The sequence below is a fragment of the Colletes gigas genome, unplaced genomic scaffold, assembly GCF_013123115.1.
Source record: "Colletes gigas isolate AHSC1104 unplaced genomic scaffold, ASM1312311v1 Colletes_gigas_Sc00005, whole genome shotgun sequence".
Classification (NCBI taxonomy): Eukaryota; Metazoa; Arthropoda; class Insecta; order Hymenoptera; family Colletidae; genus Colletes; species Colletes gigas.
Window position 1 is genome coordinate 5,928,904 of NW_025106634.1, and position 20,746 is coordinate 5,949,649.

Consider the following 20,746-nt stretch of genomic DNA (forward strand, 5'->3'; position numbering starts at 1 on the left):
CTCGAGTAGATACACGCGGCGATAAAATGAATCGTAATTAACAGTTGCGTCAGAGAAAGAGTTTATACTCGCCACGTGATTCATAAATGTCGCGCGCTACGTTCTTATTCGACGGAATGAATGTTTCTTGACATGGGAGAAGGGCAATTTTAAATATTTTCGAGGCACTTAGAACATCGTATTGCATACGATCAACAAATTACCATCGCCTTTTATACTAAAGTTCCAACGATAGACACGTGTCTTTTGAAAATTTGATCAGAGCTGTGACTATCGATTATCGATATTTTCACGATATCACGGACGAGGTATACGAGTAAACCTTACATCTTATGGACTTTCGTAGCCCAATTTGACTGCCAAACCAGCTTGCAAATTCGAGTAGATGTTGAAATTTTTCGACGAAATTAAAAAATTTCAAATAGTACTAAAAAAATTATTTTTGGCTGCAGGGGTCTATTATAATCATTTTTTGTGAATACACATACCCCCAAAATCCTACGCAATTTCGAGAAAAAAATTCTGTAAGTGGAGAAATTTTCGACGAAATTAAAAAATTTTATATCATTGTGAAAAAATTATTTTTGGCTACAGGGGTTGATTACAATCATTTTTGGTGAATACACATATCCCCAAAATCCTACGCAGTTTCGAGAAAAAAATTCAGTAAGTGGACAAATTTTCGACGAAATTAAAAAATTTCCAATCATTGTGAAAAAATTATTTTTGGCTGTAGGGGCCCATAATAATCATTTTTGATGAATACACATACCTCCGAAATCCTTTGCGCTTTTGAGAAAAAAATTCAGTAATTCGACAAATTTTCGACGAAAGTAAAAAATTTTAGATAATCGTAAAAAAATTATTTTTGGCTGCAGGGGTCAATTACAATCATTTTTGGTGAATACACATATCCCCAAAATCCTACGCAGTTTCTTGAAAAAAATTCCTTACTGAAAATCTAATGTCTGACCATATACGATAATTTTCCCTGAAATTTCAAAAATTTTTTAGAATCGTTTTGAAAAAATTATTTTCAGTTGCAGGGGTCTATTATAATCATTTTTGATGAATACACATACCCCCGAAATCCTTCGCGCTTTTGAGAAAAAAATTCAGTATGTGAACAAATTTTCAACGAAATTAAAAAATTTTAGATCATCGTGAAAAAATTATTTTTGGCTGCAGGGGTCGATTACAATCATTTTTGGTGAATACACATACCCACGAAATCCTACGCACTTTCGAGAAAAAAATTCCTTACCGAAAATCTACTGTCTGATCAGGACAGGTACGTTTCCCTGAGATTTTGAACGGATTGAAGAATTCTAATACTTCAAAATGCAAACAACGCGTATTTTGATATAGAATAAGTAGAATTTCCAAGTCCATTCGAAAAATTGTTCCTTAATTTCGTAAAGAGCCCCAAAAAAATGCGGCGAAAAATAGTCTACTCGTATTTGTCTGTGACAATATGTCGCCGTATCGATATATCGATAGTAGCACCTCTATATTCGATCTATATTTAAATTCCAAACACATTATTAAATATCTTCCATGATTTTTATTAAAAGAAGTAGAAGAGGCCCTCGATTCAGATCGATCTGGCCATTTTCTCGTTCCCCGCGCAACCTGTCGTTCGTACCATTCAGAAATTCCGCTCGTCCTTCTCATTTCCCGTTTTCCCTAGCCCCCGAACGAAGATTGCCGCGCTCCGTCGTGACGCGTTTCACATCTGCTCGCCGTTTGTCGCTGATACGTCAAGTCCCCGCAAACGGAAACACCGCGACACGAACGGTCACCCTCGCGTTCAATTGCGAGCTGTCTCCGCCTACGGGGGTGAAAGCCGTTTGCTTGCGTTTCCCGTTTGACGGTTATTGCACGACCATTCCGCGATACGCGGAGCTACTCCTCCGGGAGATAACATTCGTGCTCGCGAGAGCCACATCGGCAAACAACACGCATCGAGCGCAACTCGTGTTTGCAAATGTCGGCGGAAATTTCGTAAAATATTTCTCTTTTCCCTGGACGTGGCATCCGTTGCTTTTTTGTAATCCGCCGGCCTTCGATTTTAATCTATAAACGCGAATTACGGTTGTTTTTCTTTTTAAAGTAGAATCACTCCTCCTCGCGGATGTACCACGATCGCGGGGGATACCCTGTTATTTGGATGGTTCTTATTCTTTGACCTCCCGAAATAGCTTCGATCTCATCCCCCGGGAATGGATCCAATACACAAAAGAATAATTCCCTGCAGAATATGAGCTCGATTGGATACCAGGCAAACGCTCCCCTCGATCCTTGGGGTCATCCCTTATACGACCACGGAGGATCCATTAGGAACCCCAACCTTATTATTTCGTTAATAACTCAGTGACATAATTGAATTGATACTCGCCATTTAGGTAATCCTCTTTTAACCTCCTCGGTATTATTCCGCGGTTACCATGCTTCCAGGCTATTTTCAATCGAACGATAGTAAGTAATTTAAGCGGCCCTTTTCGCGCTCGATACGTCGATACTGCTCACGCGAGCAAATAATTTAATTAGCAATAATCAGTAGCCAGGACGAATACGGGAAAGAACGGGGATTCGATCGTTTCCCCGATGTCCACGGTCGGAAATTAGCTACAGCTTGTCCCAGTTTCCAGGATCGCCCCCTGTACTTGCCGTAGCTGATCTCCGGTGTGCAAATATTGACGCGTCGCGTCGCACAAAATTGCGGAGAATCGGTGAAAACGTGGCGTGCATCGAGGAGCGCGGGGTAGGGGAGGGGGGGGCGGGGGGGGGGGGGGGGCCGCGGATAGCGGAATCGTTGTTGTCGATGGATTTTCGTGCCCGCCTCGAACCAGCCACGGCCAATGGAATCCCACTCGAGGCGAAACACCGCCGAGGATGCACGGCGAGCTCGAAATTTACAAGCGACCGATATTTCGGCCCGATGTTTGGGTTCGATCGAGCGTGGTTCGAAAGTTCGCCGAAACTCCGTGCCAGCGAATCGACCGGGATATCGAAGAAAGGATACTCAACAAGTTGTGGATGACGGCCTTAACAGGAAAGGGGTTGCGGGGGCGGACAGTATCGAAGGCTGATACGCGAGCCACGGATACCCGTGTTTACTCGACGAAGACGCGATTCACGATGCACGCTCGGCTGATCGCGCGAAACGTCCGTGCCATTGTTCCCCACGATTCGATCCCTTACTTTTTTTTTTTTTTTAATCAACGTATACGAATACAGTTATAGATTTGGAAAAGTAGAACGTCTTTAACGGCCACTATCGGGGTTGATTCCGTCGTTTTAGGGTTTCGTACGGTCGAGGTGATTCTAAACGGAGCACGTCGTCGTCGATTAAAAAGTCACCGGGACGGTTCGACGGGCTAGAAATAGATTCGCAATCGGGTCGTCTCACTTTCAACCCCTGGAAAAACGCATTTCCATCACGCATGCCGCACGTGACCGGCGTACCGTACGTGGGTGGCCGGGGCCGTCTTGGTGTGCGTGCGGGTATTGATCATTCGATTTTGAACCACACGCACGCGTCACGTGTTCTACGTGCACCCCGTAAGGTCGCCACGTGAAATACTATAAAAAGGACAAAGAGCAAAGGGAGTCCGGGCAACGTACGCAAACTTTATAGTTCACGGCGCTAGAGACACACGTTTCCCGTGGATTTTGACGCGGGCGACGCGATCGTCCGCCACCCTCTAACAGCATCGTACAGACGACAGTTCATTTCCTCGAACTTTCCATCCGCAATTTCTCCTCGTCCTCAAAATAGCATCGACAAATTCAAACAGAGACGAACCGTGCTTCCGAGGACACGGAAAAGTCGTTTAAAAGTCTCTATGTGGAATTCTCTTTGGCAGCGAATAGAGGATATCGAGTCGATGGAGTTTACATAAACGTAGATTTTTAATCCTGTACTATACTGTAAACGATATTATAAGATTGTTTCGTTATGTTCGGTAACTCGTTTTCACGGAACAAGGAACCCTTTTCGCGCTTTATATCGCGTTCTATGTATACGCGGCTTTACAATATTCTTTTTTTTTTTCGAAATGTTTGCTCTTTTCATCCGAACAATTTTTACTAGCCAACTCCGATTACACAGGGCGATTCTAGAAACTGGGACAAACTGTAGCTTATTTCCAAGCGCGGGCAGAAAATATTCATACAGGGGGAAAATTCTTTTTTTTCCTCGTCCGCAGAGAAGTGAGATTAAGTACCAGCGTTTTAAACATTTTAAAATGTATTTATCGCGCGTTTTAATCAACCTGTATCGTATTAATATACGATAAGGGTGGCGTGCTCGTGGCACATTCGCAGGACGATTCGAACCGGCTCGTCGACCTAACGACACGCTCGAAATATTTAATACAAAGAGTATGTCACACCCTTTGCTACTGGTGATTTTGCGACGGTTTGCGTTCGCGTACGTCAAACCGAACAAGACACGGAAAATCAACAGTAATTAGTTGTTGCGCGCTAGTAAACGGTTCTTTGGGCAATTAGGCAGACAAGCACGTAACATTTGCGTTCAGATCGGTGCTCGAAGCCGCGATCCACCCCCCCAGCCAGAGTTCAACATTCGGCTTTTTAAACGTCATTCGTCCGTGACTAATGAAAATGTTCCAGAGGGCTGGTTTACCTGCTCGCGAAATACCATCCAAGACGCTGAACGCCCCCGTTTCGCTGTGAATTTCCGTGATTATTGCGCGTAACTAATTACAGGCTCCGGTGCTCGTAACCCCGTAATAAATAACGTTTAACAAACGCACGAACGACTGTGCAGCTTGTCGCTCGATCCGCGGAGAGATTAAAGCGTATCGCGCGAGACTAATGTTCCCGACCGCGGGAACGCTAGCGCGAAATTCCGTGGAAACTTTTCGCTCGGAGTATTGATCCACGCTGGAAAAATATCCATGGAAATCAACGGATCGCGGTGAAAATGACCTCGGGTGCCGGTAAATACGGTCAAACGATAAAAAAATTCCGCGTTATGCGGGATCGAAGATTGGCTAAGCGTTTCTGTCACGAGCGAAACCAGAAATAGCGAAACGATTTTGCTAGATTTCGAACGAAAAGAGGCGATTGTTATCGTTAAGGAAATTATGATTTTTCGTCGGTTTACGCCACTGCTCGCGATCCATCTTCCGCGAGGGTGCATCAATGGAGATTCGGCATTGAAAATGTAAATATTCCGGCAAGTTTGTGGATCCGGTCGGTTAACGACACTATTTTCCATAAATGTAGAATACATCAGGCCCTAACGATCGAGTATGATGGCGGATTACACGGCTCGGGAATTTTTATGCACGATATCCGCCACGTGACCCCTGTAACTTATGTCTGTACGAGAAGATAGAGTTCCCTGAATACATCGGTACGATGGTTTTTAACTATCTCGTGATTCTGGGATCGAGGATAATGAAAGATGGAAGGCCCGTGAAGCTTCCGTGCGAGTTCGAAAGTTTCGGATTCTCAAAAGGGAGGGAAATTATAATAATAAGAGGACGAACGGGACGCAAGACATCGGAATTTGAAGGCACGATGAGCCGGGACGGATAAATGTAGTTGGAAATTCTTAGAAGTCCGTAGATTCGACAAAGTCTACGCATTCTGAGTGCACGGATTCCTAAGGGAACTTCAACTCCGTAAACTTCTAACGTGTTCAAACATTTAACCAGCTCGCGTGGGTCTACGTCGCCTCTTTCCCTGCGCACGTTTCTCGGCTGTGTCAGAGTTCATGAGAACGAGCGGATGAAGGCTCCGACGACGAAAAATGGCGCCACGTGCCCCCCACGAGCTCCTATCGCGCGTCTAGCGTTGAAATTTCCTCGACTTCTCGAAAGGAGGACACCTGTCGGCCGCAAGGACGCTCCGCGCTATTTCAATTAACGGAATAAATTCAGAGTGGGCAACGTCGCGCGAATATTCTGAGCATCTTGCAATAAACCGCCTCGTAAACTGGGTGGCACGGCGCGAGGACAGCTTCAACTGTAACCGAGAGAACCAATACGCCTGGAAAACGGCACAATGACGCTATTCTGAACGACCCATGGAACTCTGGTCACTCTGGCCTGGCCAGGTTTCCTGTTTACCCTTTATTCCTCGGAACGTGCTCTACGGAGTCAGTGTTTTTAACGTGAGCTCTATTTTTCAAAGAAATTAACGAGTGTCGTTTCATTATCGAAGGTACGAGACACGGAGAGATTTATTTTTAAATAGATTCGTTCCCATCAAAGATTCAGGACGTAGACAGAAGAGCTGGAAGGTTCCAACTTCGTCCCTAATATTTTAAACGACCGTCGTGCACGGTTCGATTGGTCGTACGCGTGTCTCTGACAAAAAAAAAATGTTTGAAATAACGCGAAAACGAAATGCCAAGGCAACGAGGTCGAGTGTCACTTGTGAAAACTCCGGGGGGGGGTAAAAAGGTCTCCCCGACCAACCGAACTCTCACAGACCGTCGACATATTTCTTCCCCGCAAAACCTAATACTCTGGATGGCTGTATGTAAAATTCATGCAACGCGTGAATTTTAATAACGCTCTATGAATAGGGAAACGGAAAGAGAACAAGGCTAATACGCGGATCGCGAATTTATAAACGAAGGGAGTAAATTTTAAAGTTGACCTTCGTCCCGGATCTCGTACGAAATTTTCGTCGTTGACAAGCTGGTTATACGATATTGGTCGTCGGCGAGGGTTGAAATCATAATCCGTGGGCAGACTTTAATAACGGCCTCTCGTGCCGGCGTAATCTTGATGGTCCGCGCAAGGAACTCGGGGCCAAGTTAATAACGAGCCCCCATTTTTGTCCCTTATTTTGCATAGCGAAGCGCGTTCATGCGTCCCTCCGCAAATATTCGCATCGTCCGTTGTACGAAAGGCTCGCGAGGCACGTAGCTCGCTGGTACGGGACTCGTCGAGATCAAATTTTTCATTGGGGCGGAAAAAAAAGTCGGATCCTGCGCGGTAACGTTTCGTCTCATACCGCGAGATACTCGAACCGTACGAATCTCGGTCTCCCCCTGACCGTGGATACAGACGCGTTTCCGGTTACACGACGATCTTTCAAACTCGACCGCACCGAGAGTTTATTACTTATTTACACGCTCGATTTATTCATTTTACGACTTATAGAGGGGGTCTCCTCTTATCCCTCCATTTTTCTTCGTCTGGTCCTCGTCGACGTATGATCAAACGCTTTGGTCTTTCAAAGTATCTCGATCCACCATCTTGGACGTACGTTTCAACGTAAAAATTAATAAAATTACATTTTGTTTACGTCTCTGACCGTTCAAATGATAAAACAAGGTAAAGGAAAATATCCGAGCGTTATTTTTATCTCGAAAGCTTCACTTCCCAAGGCGACGTCGTTTAAACAGATTCATTTGCGACTGAAACTTAACATGCAGAAAGAAGAGGGATCGGTTTTACGAATGTCCTTGGCTGAAGAAGTTCGAAATAACGCCCGGAAAAGAAACGCTAAGGCAACGGGGTCAAGTGCCACTTCTGTAAACTTTAGCGAGGAAATATATGTATTATGGTATTTTTATACGCGATATCTTTTTTTATTTGTATTTTCATTCCTTTTGCGTTCGACTTCTCGCACGTTTCAAGGTTGGTTCCACCCGTAAAGCTAAGCAGAAGATAAAAGAAACAAAAGATCTTGTGGACCAGTTTCCATGCATCGAAACTGCAAAACCACGATCGGTATATGCGCTTCGCATACTATAGTGGTAGATCAATCCCAGCTCCGTACAGATTAGTTCAACTTCGAATTCAATTTCCCTATGTAACAATTCAGTAATACCCTGTTATGCTCGTATAACCATTACGTTAATTAAATACTCGAAAATGAAATATTAAACTTTTTTAAGGAACGTTCGCATCGTTGATCTTGTTTACGTTAGTTTTTGGCGCGTTGTTTCAACAAGGTTCGCCATCCCCGTGGAATAAAAATGGTCGACGGACGACCAGATGCTTTGGTACGCGTACGGTGACCCGAATTCAGAGACAATGAGCGTCTCGACGCCGCGCGAGGCGAGAAAAGAGAAATCCTTCCGATTCAGAAACGCAGTCTTCGCGGTATAATAGTCGACACATATTTCACTGGTGCAACAATGGGACGACGGTGACGAGTCGCGTGCAAAATATCCTCGCGAGGAAAGTTCGACGCGGTAAAAGCGAATCTGAGTAAACCGGAGGAAAGGGAATCCCGTTCGCGAGGACGAGTAGCACTCCAAGCGAAATGGAATCTTCGGTGAAATCAGTTTCCATCGAATGGACCCGACTAATTATTTTAACCTGTATCTTCGACTGTTCGTCATCTCGTAACCCGGGACAATTGAACGCGATTAATCGTCTCCTGTTGCAATTAATCGCGACGAGATTCCGTTTTAATTAACTTAAGAACAGGGCGTTTCTTTAAACGGATTTCTTTCGAACCTTCTGCCCCTCCCCCCACTCGTCCACCGGTTCGCTACGCTTTCATCTGAAAATGAATTGCATTCCGTGTCGTTAATTTCCGAGAAATTCACTTACAAAGGACCCTCCAACGAGGAGTATCCGACTCCGACGTCGATGGAACTGCGGAAGATTTGCACAGCACTTAGGAATAAGTGACAAGAAAATGTGGATAATATGGACACTTTTGAAGAAAAATTAATTATTTTACAGAAACAACCCAATTTTTCATTCTTTCTCTGCATCGAGCGACCTCTAGTTATTTAAATAAATGTTTTTTTAAATAGAAGGCCATTCTTAGATCGTGAGAAGTACTCAAAGTGCAGCTGCATCGATGCAACAGTGCAATCGTCGAACCGTGGAAGCCAGGTTTATTTATTTTCGGTTTGCTGATTGCAGTGTTGCGTGAATGCAAACGGCTGCCACTTTGAACGCTTCGTACGACGAATAGGGTACAACTGTTATTCGTTATGAATAAATAAAAATGCTTTACTCCAGTCACTTTTGTTGTTTCAACGCGTATACTTGATTATGCCCAATATCGCTCTCCCTTAAGTTCCTTTTTTCATCCGAGTTAACTCAACTTCCACGGATTAAATTATATTTGTAATCGCGCTTCGTTGGTGTTTTTGGTTGCGTAAAATCGAGGATGTTCCGAAGGATTTCGGTTGTAAAAAACTGTTGACGTCCAACGAGCGTTTCTTTTCGAGGCAATATTCGCCGCGTGGGTAAAATTGGCGCGGCTCGCGATCGTGGAACGTCTTTCCACGCTTCGCTTATTCTTCTTCGGACGTTGAAGTTTCCCTGTAGTTGGCAGTCTTCCCCCTGTTTGTCAGGAAATTGTTATTTCCCAGCGTACGAACTGTACGGAATGCGCGAAAAACTTGTTCTCGAACTTCGCGTGCACGGAGTGGATATCAAAACAGACAAAAAGGGTGAAACAAACATGGTCCGGGCAGCCGTTCGTCTTTCGACCAAATTACAGTAACGCGAATACCTCGCGAATGTGGGAAAACAACTTTAATAAACGTGGAACCGATGAATCGTTAGTTTGTAATTTATAAAACAGTTTCAAAGGATCGTTTATCGATCGTAAATAATTATAGTAAGAATTTCGAGAACCATTTTACTCGATGCTGCCGCAAATATTTGCCAACAGGAAGAACAAGACTCGCTCTCATCGCGAAACTCGGAGTCGCTCCAGCATAATTCGTCCACATTGTTGTTTCGTTCGAGTCTTTAACTTTCCCGCGACCGTTCCGGCGCGATAACAATGTCCTCCTGAACGCAACCGGTGGTCCATTGAGTTCTATATCGCCGCAATCACTTTCAAGAGTTTGCGTTCGTCAACGAGGAACGTCGAAAACGCGATATCGAACCGATCGGGACATAATGTTGATTCCGTCGAACGCGTTTCTCGTTTCCCCCAACAGCCAATTATTTGCAGACTTTGTAATATAAAGATTTTAGCTCGACGTCTCAACTTGGGAATTGATTTTTCGTTCCACAGTGGAAAATGGATTAAATCAGAATTATAAAGAATGTATCGTAATATAAAAACACCCAAAATTAACTTCCAATAAAAGTTTACATCTGCAAACAAAATTTTCGAACTCTGAAAATCGAACGACGTTTTCCGAGCGTCTAAACTTTTCAGATTGAAGCTAAACCAGAGTTTTGCAAAATGGCGGCCCCTGGAGGGAACACGTCCGACGATCCAGCGTGGGCGCGAAAGAAAATGGCGGATATTGGAAGACGCGGATAATTTAAACGCTTCTTTTTGTAAGAACGAAGAGAAACCGAAGGCCCCGCGAGGGAACACGTATTGAAAACGCGAACAGGAAGCTCGCTATTTCTACGCGAACGACGAAGAACGCATCTGGAATGGAGATTGAAACAGGGAACAACGCGAGGCTCGGGAACAATGATGAGGAACAATGCGACCTGGGGGCCGGTTGTCGCGTTCGCGTGATTATTTCAAAAGAAAATTGCACGAGGCTCCGACGACGGAACAGGATTCGTTAAAACAGGCTCGCTGCTCGTAAATCCGGTTTGACGAAATTACTAGACGCGAACGTCGATAACGTCATTTCGAAAGGGTTTCAGAAACATGGTTACGGCGAATGAAGCGCAGATGCGATATTGTGCTGCGGCCGGCTCTGTCGTTGCAGCCTCGCCTCGTAAATACCAACAAATAAATCTTTATTCGACTTGGAAGAAAGGAATCGTATTACGACGAAAGGAAATTAGAAATTAGAAATGTTTGCCCAAAGACCAGAAATAATATTACGAATGTTTAATGTAACGCAGGTCTGTTCATTTCGCTCGTTACTCGTCGTCGTTAATGGTACGTTATTATTGCCTAACGAGATTCGTTATCGAATCTGCTACGTTGATTGAACGCTATCATATCGGATTATTGTTGCGCTCTTTCAAAGTGTATCGCAAATTATGCGGTATTTCGAACGCGGAACACGCGTTTGTGGAAGCGAGTGTTTATACCGTTGCGTAGACGCGGTGCATAAATAAAGCGTTTATGCGAACGGGGAAGTTGGAATGGCAGTTAGGCGGATAACGAGCGAAACGTTGAACTCGCGAAGGGAGAATTGAATTTACTTACCGATAAGTATTGCGCTTGTTAATTCCGAGCGTTGAAAATGGCGGACAGAATTCCTAGAGCAACGTCGCCACGCAGTATCGACGTCGTTGCGGTTACTTTCGTATTCCCAGTGATCTTCCCGTCGAGACGCTCGCAGAAGGAAGTTCGCCATTGCCTCTCGCGATGAAAAGCATAAATGTTTGCTTTTGTGCGGCGTTTACCCGTCCCGGTCCTCGTCGAAAACGGAGACACGACGTTCCTCGAATACCAAACGCGAGCGATACGCTAGGCTGAAATCCCGGCCCTTTACGTATTCGCGTTGCGTTCAAGACGATCCATCCATCTGCCTGCGTTAATTTTTCTCCCGTGGGAAAACAGGGCGGCCGACGTCGCGAAAGAACGCGGGCAGAAAAGAGAGAACGTTGCGCACAAAACGATGCAACGTTGGAGAACAAGGCTTTGCTCGCGAAGCATGTAAAAGGGAGACCGTGCTCGAAAGCCGAAGGATATTTCAGGATTTCCTCGACACGAGTGCCTCGCGCTGTACGTCCACGACCGCCACGACCAAGTTCCACCGGAAGTTCGACCAAGATAAAAGGCTCCGACACGATCCCCGGTCCCGTTCGTGCCACTGTTTCCCCGGTGATCGACGGTGCGCCGTGGCAACGCTTATCCGCGAATAATAGAAACTTTCGAACGAAACGGGAGACACCGGGACGACTCACACCTGCAACGTCTCGCCCAGTTTCCTCTGTGTTCCATTTTAACGGTACACCGGGTTTTTACGAACTCCGGAGAGTGACCGGAAAATAAACAGAGGCGAATACTACGGTAACATATGCGTCAAAGTTGAGGCCAGGGAGTCGTCGATTTTTAAACCGCTCCAATTTCGGGGGAAAAATGTCGAACGAAGCTTTGGTCGTTTTAAAAAGTTCGTACTCTGGATTTTGTCGAAAAGCGTGTGCGAGATAATTGGAAATTAAATTTAAAAACACGTTTTGCAGTAAGGAAATTTTGTTGAGCGGCACTTCGTTGAAATCGCGTTTTATTTTATTAGAATCGGAGACGAGAAAGTCCGGCTCTTATTGTCTCGCGAAGCATTTATAACTCCGGTGCTTCCCCCGGTTTGCTAATTAGATTGTCGTCGCGTCTTTTGGTATCGACGTCATCAACATCCATGGAGGTACGCGCGATAGAAAATAAATAGAGCACGTCCTTTGATATATTAACGTCATTGATATGTCGTGTGTCTTTTGATAACAATACCATCGACATCCTAAGGGCACGTCCTTTGAGATTGACACCGTCGACATGTTAGTGGTACGTCCTTTGATATCAATGACGTCAAAATCGTGATGGTCCTTTGACATTAACAACGTGGATATGTGATGCCTATGTACCACGTGAAACGGAACACAGAATTTCAGACAACGTGGAACTTCTTTAGAGGCAAAGCCCTCCCTTGTCAGTCCAACAAAATGTTGAAATTCATCCATCAAATGGTTAAAATTTCTTACTTTCTCTTCGTTCTAATCACTCGATTAATAAAATAAATCCTATCAGTTTATCTACATCCAACAATTGATAACTACGAGGGACTCCAGTTTATCTCTAGCTATATAAATAGATCGAATATCACCTTTCCGATAAAAAATTACTGCCCAAATACCGATTTTAATTCAACGAATTGCAAACAAAGTGTCGATCTTTTATTCCGCCCATTCCCGGTACAAAGAGCGTCATGGCGCGTGAAAACTAGCGAAAGGATCGTCTCCCCGTTGCACACGGTGGATCGCCTCGAGAAAAGTGGCGGAAGAAGTTGCAGCATCGACGGTGATTTAACAAGTAGATCGAGCGCGGAAAGTGTTTTTTGTCATTTTAATGACAAGCGCTGCCGAGGCTCTGCAATCAGCGAGACCTCTTTGCGAAGTTTCGTTGGACTTTGTCCGGCAAACTACGGATAAAAAAAAAGAAAAAAGCTCGATCCTTTTGTTCCGCGAGAAGTTCTACACGAAGGGAAACTCGTTAAAAGTCGATCGCGGGGCGAGAGACTCGCGACTGCGAGGTGTATAAATATATGAATCGCGTTAGCCGCGGTAAAAATAGGCACGCTCGTATAAATATTCATAAAGACCCGCGCCCGATGTATGTTATTCAGACGATCATCGGTTATACCACGTATAATTATGTACGCGGCCGTTTGCACGAGGCTACGCGAGTACGACGAATCGATCCTTCGACCTTTTTATCCGGCGGTTCCGCGTTGTCGAATATTTTCGACCGTCCTCGGTGTATTTAACAATATTTATTCTCGCCTCGTCCACGTATCGAAAATTTCAGGTGCGTAACCGTTGATTAAAAAATTCAACGGACAGTTCTCCGTTCGACCTACATAGGCGGTTCCTCGAAGGCTTTCTAAATTTACGATCGAATATTTTTTCGCCCGGAACAGCCCGGCGAACGAATCGCCGCGTAAAAACTCTACTTGCCTTAGGAGTTAACAAGATTCTGAATAATTTGCATACGAACGATAACCAAGTACAGATAAACGATCCTTACGTTGAACTTAACACCGGCGGTTCTTCACGCGAAACCACAACGCTTTAAAATTCAAATATTTCAGCCCCTCCCGCTATTTTGTTAACGAAGTTACGCCGATTTTATGCGGTACACCAAATACAGTTATCAAGGATGGTAACGAACCTTCGAACAAAGTAAGTTTCTTTCGTTCGAATCTGTTGACATTCGAGGCTTCGCGACGTTGTTCGGTTAATGAGATTCGCGGTCGAACTTTAACTCGATCAAATGAAACGGCTCGAATATCTGTAACGAGATAATTACCGTCTCATGCTACCTTAATTATAACGAGGGGGGGACGTTTCAAAGCGCGGAGTCGGCCGCGTTTGGGCAAAATTAGCGATTCAAATTTTGTTCGATCATCGAGGAATAAATTAGCGGGGAAACTTTTTTAAGAAACGGTTACCGCAAAAATATTTCACCGCGTATTTCCATGCCCAGGGAGTGCCTCGACGATAAGTTTTCATAGTTCCCATAGTTTCCCGCTGAAATAGATGGGAATTGGAAAATTTCCGCGATGCGAAAGCAAATGGCACTTGGAATACTTTAGCATGGCGTTAAAGTACGCGGAACCGAGGGTATTTTTAAAGTAATGCCTTGCTAAAATTTTCCAAGTCGCATCTGTTCTTAAACCGTACTCTAATATTTTACATACTGAGAAGTTCGGGAAGCTTCGCTCCTAAGCGTTTGATCATTCCATCTTTTAGAAAGGTCTCGGAATAGATGAAAGTTCGAGAACCGATCGTTCCGCCTTTGAAATATTAAATATTAGAACAGAGACCGCGACTAGAAACAGCGTTAAGCTAGCGTCGATATTAAACCGTGCCGCAAATAGTTGGCAAAGAAGAGTATATTTGGTATGATAAATTATTAAATTTATTCTTTTGATGTTGAAACGCAGGAGACCTCTTTGTTGTGGTGTTCAGTTTGGACTGTCGAGAGTCTTTCGAAGAGGCCATCAGGTTGCGAGAATCGATCCTGGAAACTAAAGTGAGCGCTACCCAAAGCGCCACGAAAAGCAGGAGCAAGATCAATTTGAAGGTTCCTATGGTCATCGTCGGGAATAAATCTGATAAGGATGTAAAGTACGTGCACTGTGCAAATACAACCAGTAACGATAGTTCACGATATTCCCATCGTTGTTAAATAGAAGCACCGGCAGACTTTACTGCAAATGTCTGTAACAAATCTTATTAATCGCGCTATTTCGCTAATAAACCGCTCAATGTTTCATAAACTGAACAAATCGAGTTACAAACACGTCGCGCGTCTTTTCACAGAACAGTTACGGTAGAAGAGGCGGAGGAGTACTGCAATAGTCAGGACGATTGTTGCATTTTCGTGGAGGCGTCTGCGAAAAGGAACTTTCACGTGGAGGAGCTTTTTTACCAACTTTTCGTAGTAGCAGGCTTACCCTTGGAAATGGCGCCCAATCATCATAGAAAGGTTCCCCTCACCTTTGGCTCCCCAACGATGTTGCCGCCCTCCCAGGTAAGCAGTATTATTACATTAAGTCGCGGTAAACGAAACAATGAAAAAATGAGACGTTAACCCTTGGACTCCTGGGTCCGTTTCGACGCGAATTTGAATTTTGTTACCGACGCGAGCTGAGATCTAAACTGAATTCATTCGCGCGACGCGAGCTCGAAAATCGAGGAAACGCTTTCGAAATTTCGGTTCGTAGAGCGGGCGGAGACTTGGGTGGACGGGAACGAGGCTCGAATTCGGAAACGCGTGAAATTGAACAATTCGTATTATCGCTGACGGCCGCGTTGGGTCGTCAAAGCGATTTCCGGGTTCGCCGTCGTCGGTGTCGAGTGGCACATTTTAAAAAGATCTCAAAGAGGGACAATTTGTTTCCAGCCGAAGCACAAAGCCACTCTGAGCATAAAGCGACGGCTGAGCGACGCCTGCGGCGTCGTGGCGCCCAACGTGCGTCGACCCAGCATAAGAACGGACCTGATGATCATGAGGACGAAAACGTGTTCGCTCGCGGCCGGCGTCGAGAACAACGCGCCAGGATCAAGGATCACCCTGAGATCCTCCGAAGCCAGAAAGACGTGCTCCATTCAGTGATATCTCTCCAAGTACCCCCGTGATACTGATTTCGAGACAAACGGACATTGGGTTCGTGGACGATCTTCGCGAGCGATCGAACCGTTCGCACGGACAATTGACACTTTTTATTGCGCACAAAAGTCATTAGATTTAAACGGGAAATAAATATTTCTCACTCGGTTATTCATCGACGAAGGTTTGTATTTGATACGATGTCGACCGTGGAAATGATAACTCGGTTATTTTTAAAAAAAAATGGAAAAAGCAAGAATCGAGGATAATTTTAGAATTTAGTCCCGTAGAACGGGGACGATAGGACGTGTTAAATATTTAAAGAATTTTTTAATAGATAGCGTAAAATGTAACTAGTACCTCTGCAAATATATTCTTTTTATCTTCGACACGACCTCTCTTTAAAAAGATACTGGTCTTACTTAGCACGCTCGAGCGTCTTGTTAACGAGAATTTATAAGTTTAAACTGATGCACTTTTTACGAGACAAGAAGAATATTTCTCACGAAATTAAGTAACTTCTACCTCCAGCGTTCTTTCCTATCTTTAAAAATGAACGAGTTATCCGGGGTGACTCGTATGCTCCACCCTGTACGCGTTTATAGTTGGGCCGAAGCGAGAATCGAATCTAACGCTCTGTCGGCTGTTTACTATAGTTGGAATAAAATAAATTACCAGCTTTAAGACCACTCCTGGAATTTTTAATTGCGTCGGATACCACTTTCACGCCAAGCAGTTTGCCCCTTTGTTGGACAGACATATTAGCGAGAGGCGATTAGGTCTGTGGTCGAGCACTTGTGGAGTGACCTTGACTGATCAGTTTATTCGATCCCGACTATAGCGACGAACACACCGTAAATTGTGATATCGAAATCAGATCGAAGTACGGACAATATTCCGAGAGACGGTAGAAGCAAAGACCACGTTTCGGTTTATTCCTTCTTCGACCCAACTATCGATAGAGATCTGGTAAACAAACGTGCCGCAAAATTCATCCTGATCTTGAATCTCAAGATCGAGCTCATCGTCCCGTATTTTGCTCGACAGGAGGATAAACTCTCTAAAAAAAAAAATGATTAAAGTTTTGACGAAAGCAGGCGACACACAGTGCACCCAGTACACTCGACCAATTTATCATCCCTGAAAGGGACTGCAAGAAAACGCGAATCAATTATTCTGTTTTTACGATACTGGCCGAATGTCGCGGTCAACACGAATAATACGGACGAGAAGTCGCGAGCGAAGATCGTCGAAAGAAAGGAAATGTTTAAACCGACCACGCTGCTCGCCTTAATTAATTAAAGGAATAGCTCTAGCATAGCGTCCCGGAAGTAACGTGTACTACTAAAGTAAGATATAATCGAGGATCGAGTTGTCAGATTAATTAATCGGGGACGATTAAAACGGGAAAAAGTTCGGTGTAATTAGCTGAAGCGAGAGAAACACCGTTTCCGCGATGGTTTCTGGAGCTCTTGGAGCGCCGTTGGAACAATCGACCGTTCCTCAAGATGGAGTAGCATTATTCGTTTCTTTTCGATCGAGCTCATTCTTTAAATTAAATCTTCACCGATGGAAGAGTCGTTCGGTTGACGTTCGAATGTTCGAAAATTTGGCCTGGTCACAAATACTCAATTATTTTTATCTCGCGAACGATATAGAAGGTATTCTTGGTCGACGGAATCGTTTCGTTAAAAGTTTTTACTGTTGGGATTAAATAAATCATTTTTCCAGGTCGATGTAATTCTGTAATGGTTGCTAGAATGGTCGACTGATCGCGGAACTTCGACTCTGTTTAAGCATGATTGTGTCCAACCGATACGAACCAAATACCGTATACGTGTATATAGTTAATTTATTCATATGGAACGGGAAAGTACGCCATTGTTTCGATCGTGTATGCACGAGCACCTGATGCGTTCATCGATCATCGCTAAGCTTCGAGTCATCGTCGAATATCATTTGAATTTGGAAGTTCCCGGAAGCTTAACAAATAATAATGCGCAAGTTCTGTTACTTTAAGTATGAATTCTAAAAACTACTGACGTTTAAAGATCCGATATGCTTCCGAAGCTTCCAATATTCCGAGTAGATTCGTTCGAAGGCTGCCGTGGCGAACACGAAGCGTTTCGAATAGTGTTGCATACGTGCTACTTAAAGTTAAATAATCGTTATTGTAATAATCAAAGCGCATGGAAAGATTACGTACGAAAGACGCGGTCTTCACCTCTAATTTTTCGGACCAAAAACGTTCCGTTTTCTTGTAATAAATGCGTAAACGATCCCGACGTGTTTTTATTGCCGGCTCGGCTAAGTATCGAGCGTGTCGCGAAACACCAAAAAATGTCTAGGGGAAAAAAAAAATCAATCACTGTCTTATTTCATTATTAAAAAACAAATTATCGGGATTCCCGTCGCCGCGTCGCGGAAACGAAATTAATAATTCTGCAATCGGAATCCGGACGGCGAAGATTCCACGGAACGCCGGGAATTCTTCGCGCGTCGACGTTCAACATAATAATCAACTGCAAAGCAATTACTAACCCCCCCGGAGACGCAGTCTGCGAGAACAACTAGTCGTGTACTCGAAATATGGTAAAATTTGTATCGTCGCGTTTTATTTATGCGATCGCGTGGCGTATCATTTTCAGAGCAACGCCCCTGGCCAGCATAATGAAAAGACATTTTCGCGGAACTCCCTGCAGATTAATTAACCTATTCCACGCAGGTTTTCCTAGGGCGAGGCGAATTACTCGGTTAATGCGTTAATTAACTTGTCCGACCGCCACTGTCTCGCTCCGGAATCAGTCACGCTATTCGATCATTTTTATTCGTTTGAAAACCGCGCCGCGATACTTTTACGGAACAAAGATGGTGGACAACCGAATCCACGCCACTGGAATTTCTTTCTCATCGGAATAATTATTATCGTCGTGAATTTCATGTTAATTTTTGTTTACCAGCTGGAATATTCATGCCGCGCTTTCTAGGGTCAATCGATGGCTAATCGAATTTCATCGATGTCTTGTACAACCCCCGACGCCCCATTCAGTCGTCGTTTCCCTCGCGATATTTCTTCTCTGGGCAGCTTTTACCGCTGATTCGATCCAGCCGATAGGAAATCAGCCGCGGAAGCTACGATTGAAATTTATTTAAATCGAGTTCTACAGCCACTCGTACCTTCGATTGCGCGGGCAAACTGGTCCGGCGTATCGCGTAATACGATTTTATTTCGAAACTAGAACCGCCCAGTCGTTAAAACGCGGCGTCGAACGCAAGAGAATGTTACCGACGATAATATTTTAAGGGCGCGTGTCAACCCCCAGGAGGGGTGAAAGAAAATTTTATTTTAGTCTCTAGTCGTTATTGTATTAGTTATACGCTGAATATAGCACAATTTCTGTTATAGGGTTTCTTTTCTAGCCTCATATCCTTTCGATCGAGTACGAAGACAAGAGATTTACTCTTTTATTTTAATACGTTACACTACTATCGGTATATCTTAATTAATTTTAACGACCTCGGGGTTTTAACAGATTTGATCGGTGCCGGAGGGGGACACCCTTTCCACGGAATCGAGACCTTTCTTGTTACGGTTTAATGCATTCAAAGTAATGCACGCTAATTGACCTTTCTTTCATTACAGATTCGCTGGAGTTCGTCAGTAAGTGGAAGATACTAACGCCTTCGATTTTCGGCAGGGGCAATTCCATTTCGAAGTAAGACTCTTCGTAACGGATACTCCAATTATTTACCGAGTGGATATTCTTCAAAATTTAAAGCGATCAACGAGAAGCTTACCTATTTTTACTTTGGGCGGTTTATATTGTATTGCATTGACCAAGACGCAAATAATGTAAAACGTACGGTTTTCTAACGGGGAGGACGATCTTGTCGATACTTAAAATCGCAGCCTCTTATCCATAACGTATTCATTAGCGCGTGGCAGTTCTTGGTTTATAAGGAGCGAGTGGCCGTTGGATTAATAATCCGAAGGGGGTCCGGAGGGACGTACCCGCGTCCGCAAACGAGACCATTTGCAGCATCTGTCGTGATTTCGCGACCCGGGTCCGATATCAGGGAAGTTTCGGTAGGGAGCAGCGGCCGAAGTACATAAGAAATTCCAATCTCCGTTGGACAAAAGGAAAGCTGACAAAAAGGCGTCCCGGGGTGGCCGACGTCGACTTTGCGGCGTCGTCGGCTCAAGTATCGAGGCCCAGAACTCATTAGGAGTTTCAGTACGGCGAGGACGAGGTGACCACGGAATTCCAGACGCGCGGAATGTTTAATTAAACTCCGTCAAGAACCCGGGGAATTTCGGACGAGGCGCCACAAAGCTCGAACATCAAGCGAGTGTCTCCTTTATCGTTCGGTCGTAATATCGACGTTACGACACTCTTTTTCCCGCGCACGGGACCCACTACTAACCGGAAACACTTTTTTACGTTTCGTTCCAACGATTCATCCACTTAAGGCTCGTGTGTATCATCGTAGTAACAAAAGCCCAATTTGCAGTAATACATTTACTATAAACGAATCGTCGTGTGGTATTTAGCGTACCTCCACTTTTTCTTTGCATCTTTACGTTCTAGTGAGTTGACAAAATTGATATGCCCCCTCCCCGCCAAATAACAAATATTCTAGTCACGCTCCTGCATTGTAGCGTTTCTTCCCGGATCTGCCCCCCCATCAGTCATGCTTATCCAGCAGTTTCTTGAACGCGACGCTGTTAATTATTTGTCAAACAGCCTCCAATTACTCGGTAGTTTATTAGTATATAATTAATTTGATAGATCATTCGAACGGTTGATAGCGTCACGTGTACGGAGAGATTTGTTACATAAGACTTGCTGATAAATCCAAGTGACCGATCGGAGATTAAACGCGCCGCTATTGCTGTTTGCGATATTGAAAGTCAAAGTGTAGTCCGAAAGTTGTCGAGGGATTGCAGGAGTTTGGGGGACGTGCACCTGTCGGTAAGATATCCTCGCTGACCGGTGGAAAACGCAAGGAAAATTGGAGGGAAGCA

The 20,746-nt window shown here is 44.4% G+C and overlaps 1 protein-coding gene across 1 annotated transcript in view; it reads left to right on the top strand.

Moving 5' to 3' along the window:
* Nucleotides 1-16,038, top strand: part of LOC122395286 (dexamethasone-induced Ras-related protein 1) — a 62,064-nt gene extending 46,026 nt beyond the window's left edge. Inside the window, exons 5-7 of the mRNA XM_043392728.1 lie at nt 14,552-14,735; nt 14,931-15,141; nt 15,514-16,038. Coding sequence (XP_043248663.1) covers nt 14,552-14,735; nt 14,931-15,141; nt 15,514-15,726 — 608 coding nt within the window. The 3' untranslated portion in view covers nt 15,727-16,038. The remainder of the gene's footprint in view (nt 1-14,551; nt 14,736-14,930; nt 15,142-15,513) is intronic.
* The last annotated feature ends 4,708 nt before the right edge of the window (nt 16,039-20,746 follow it).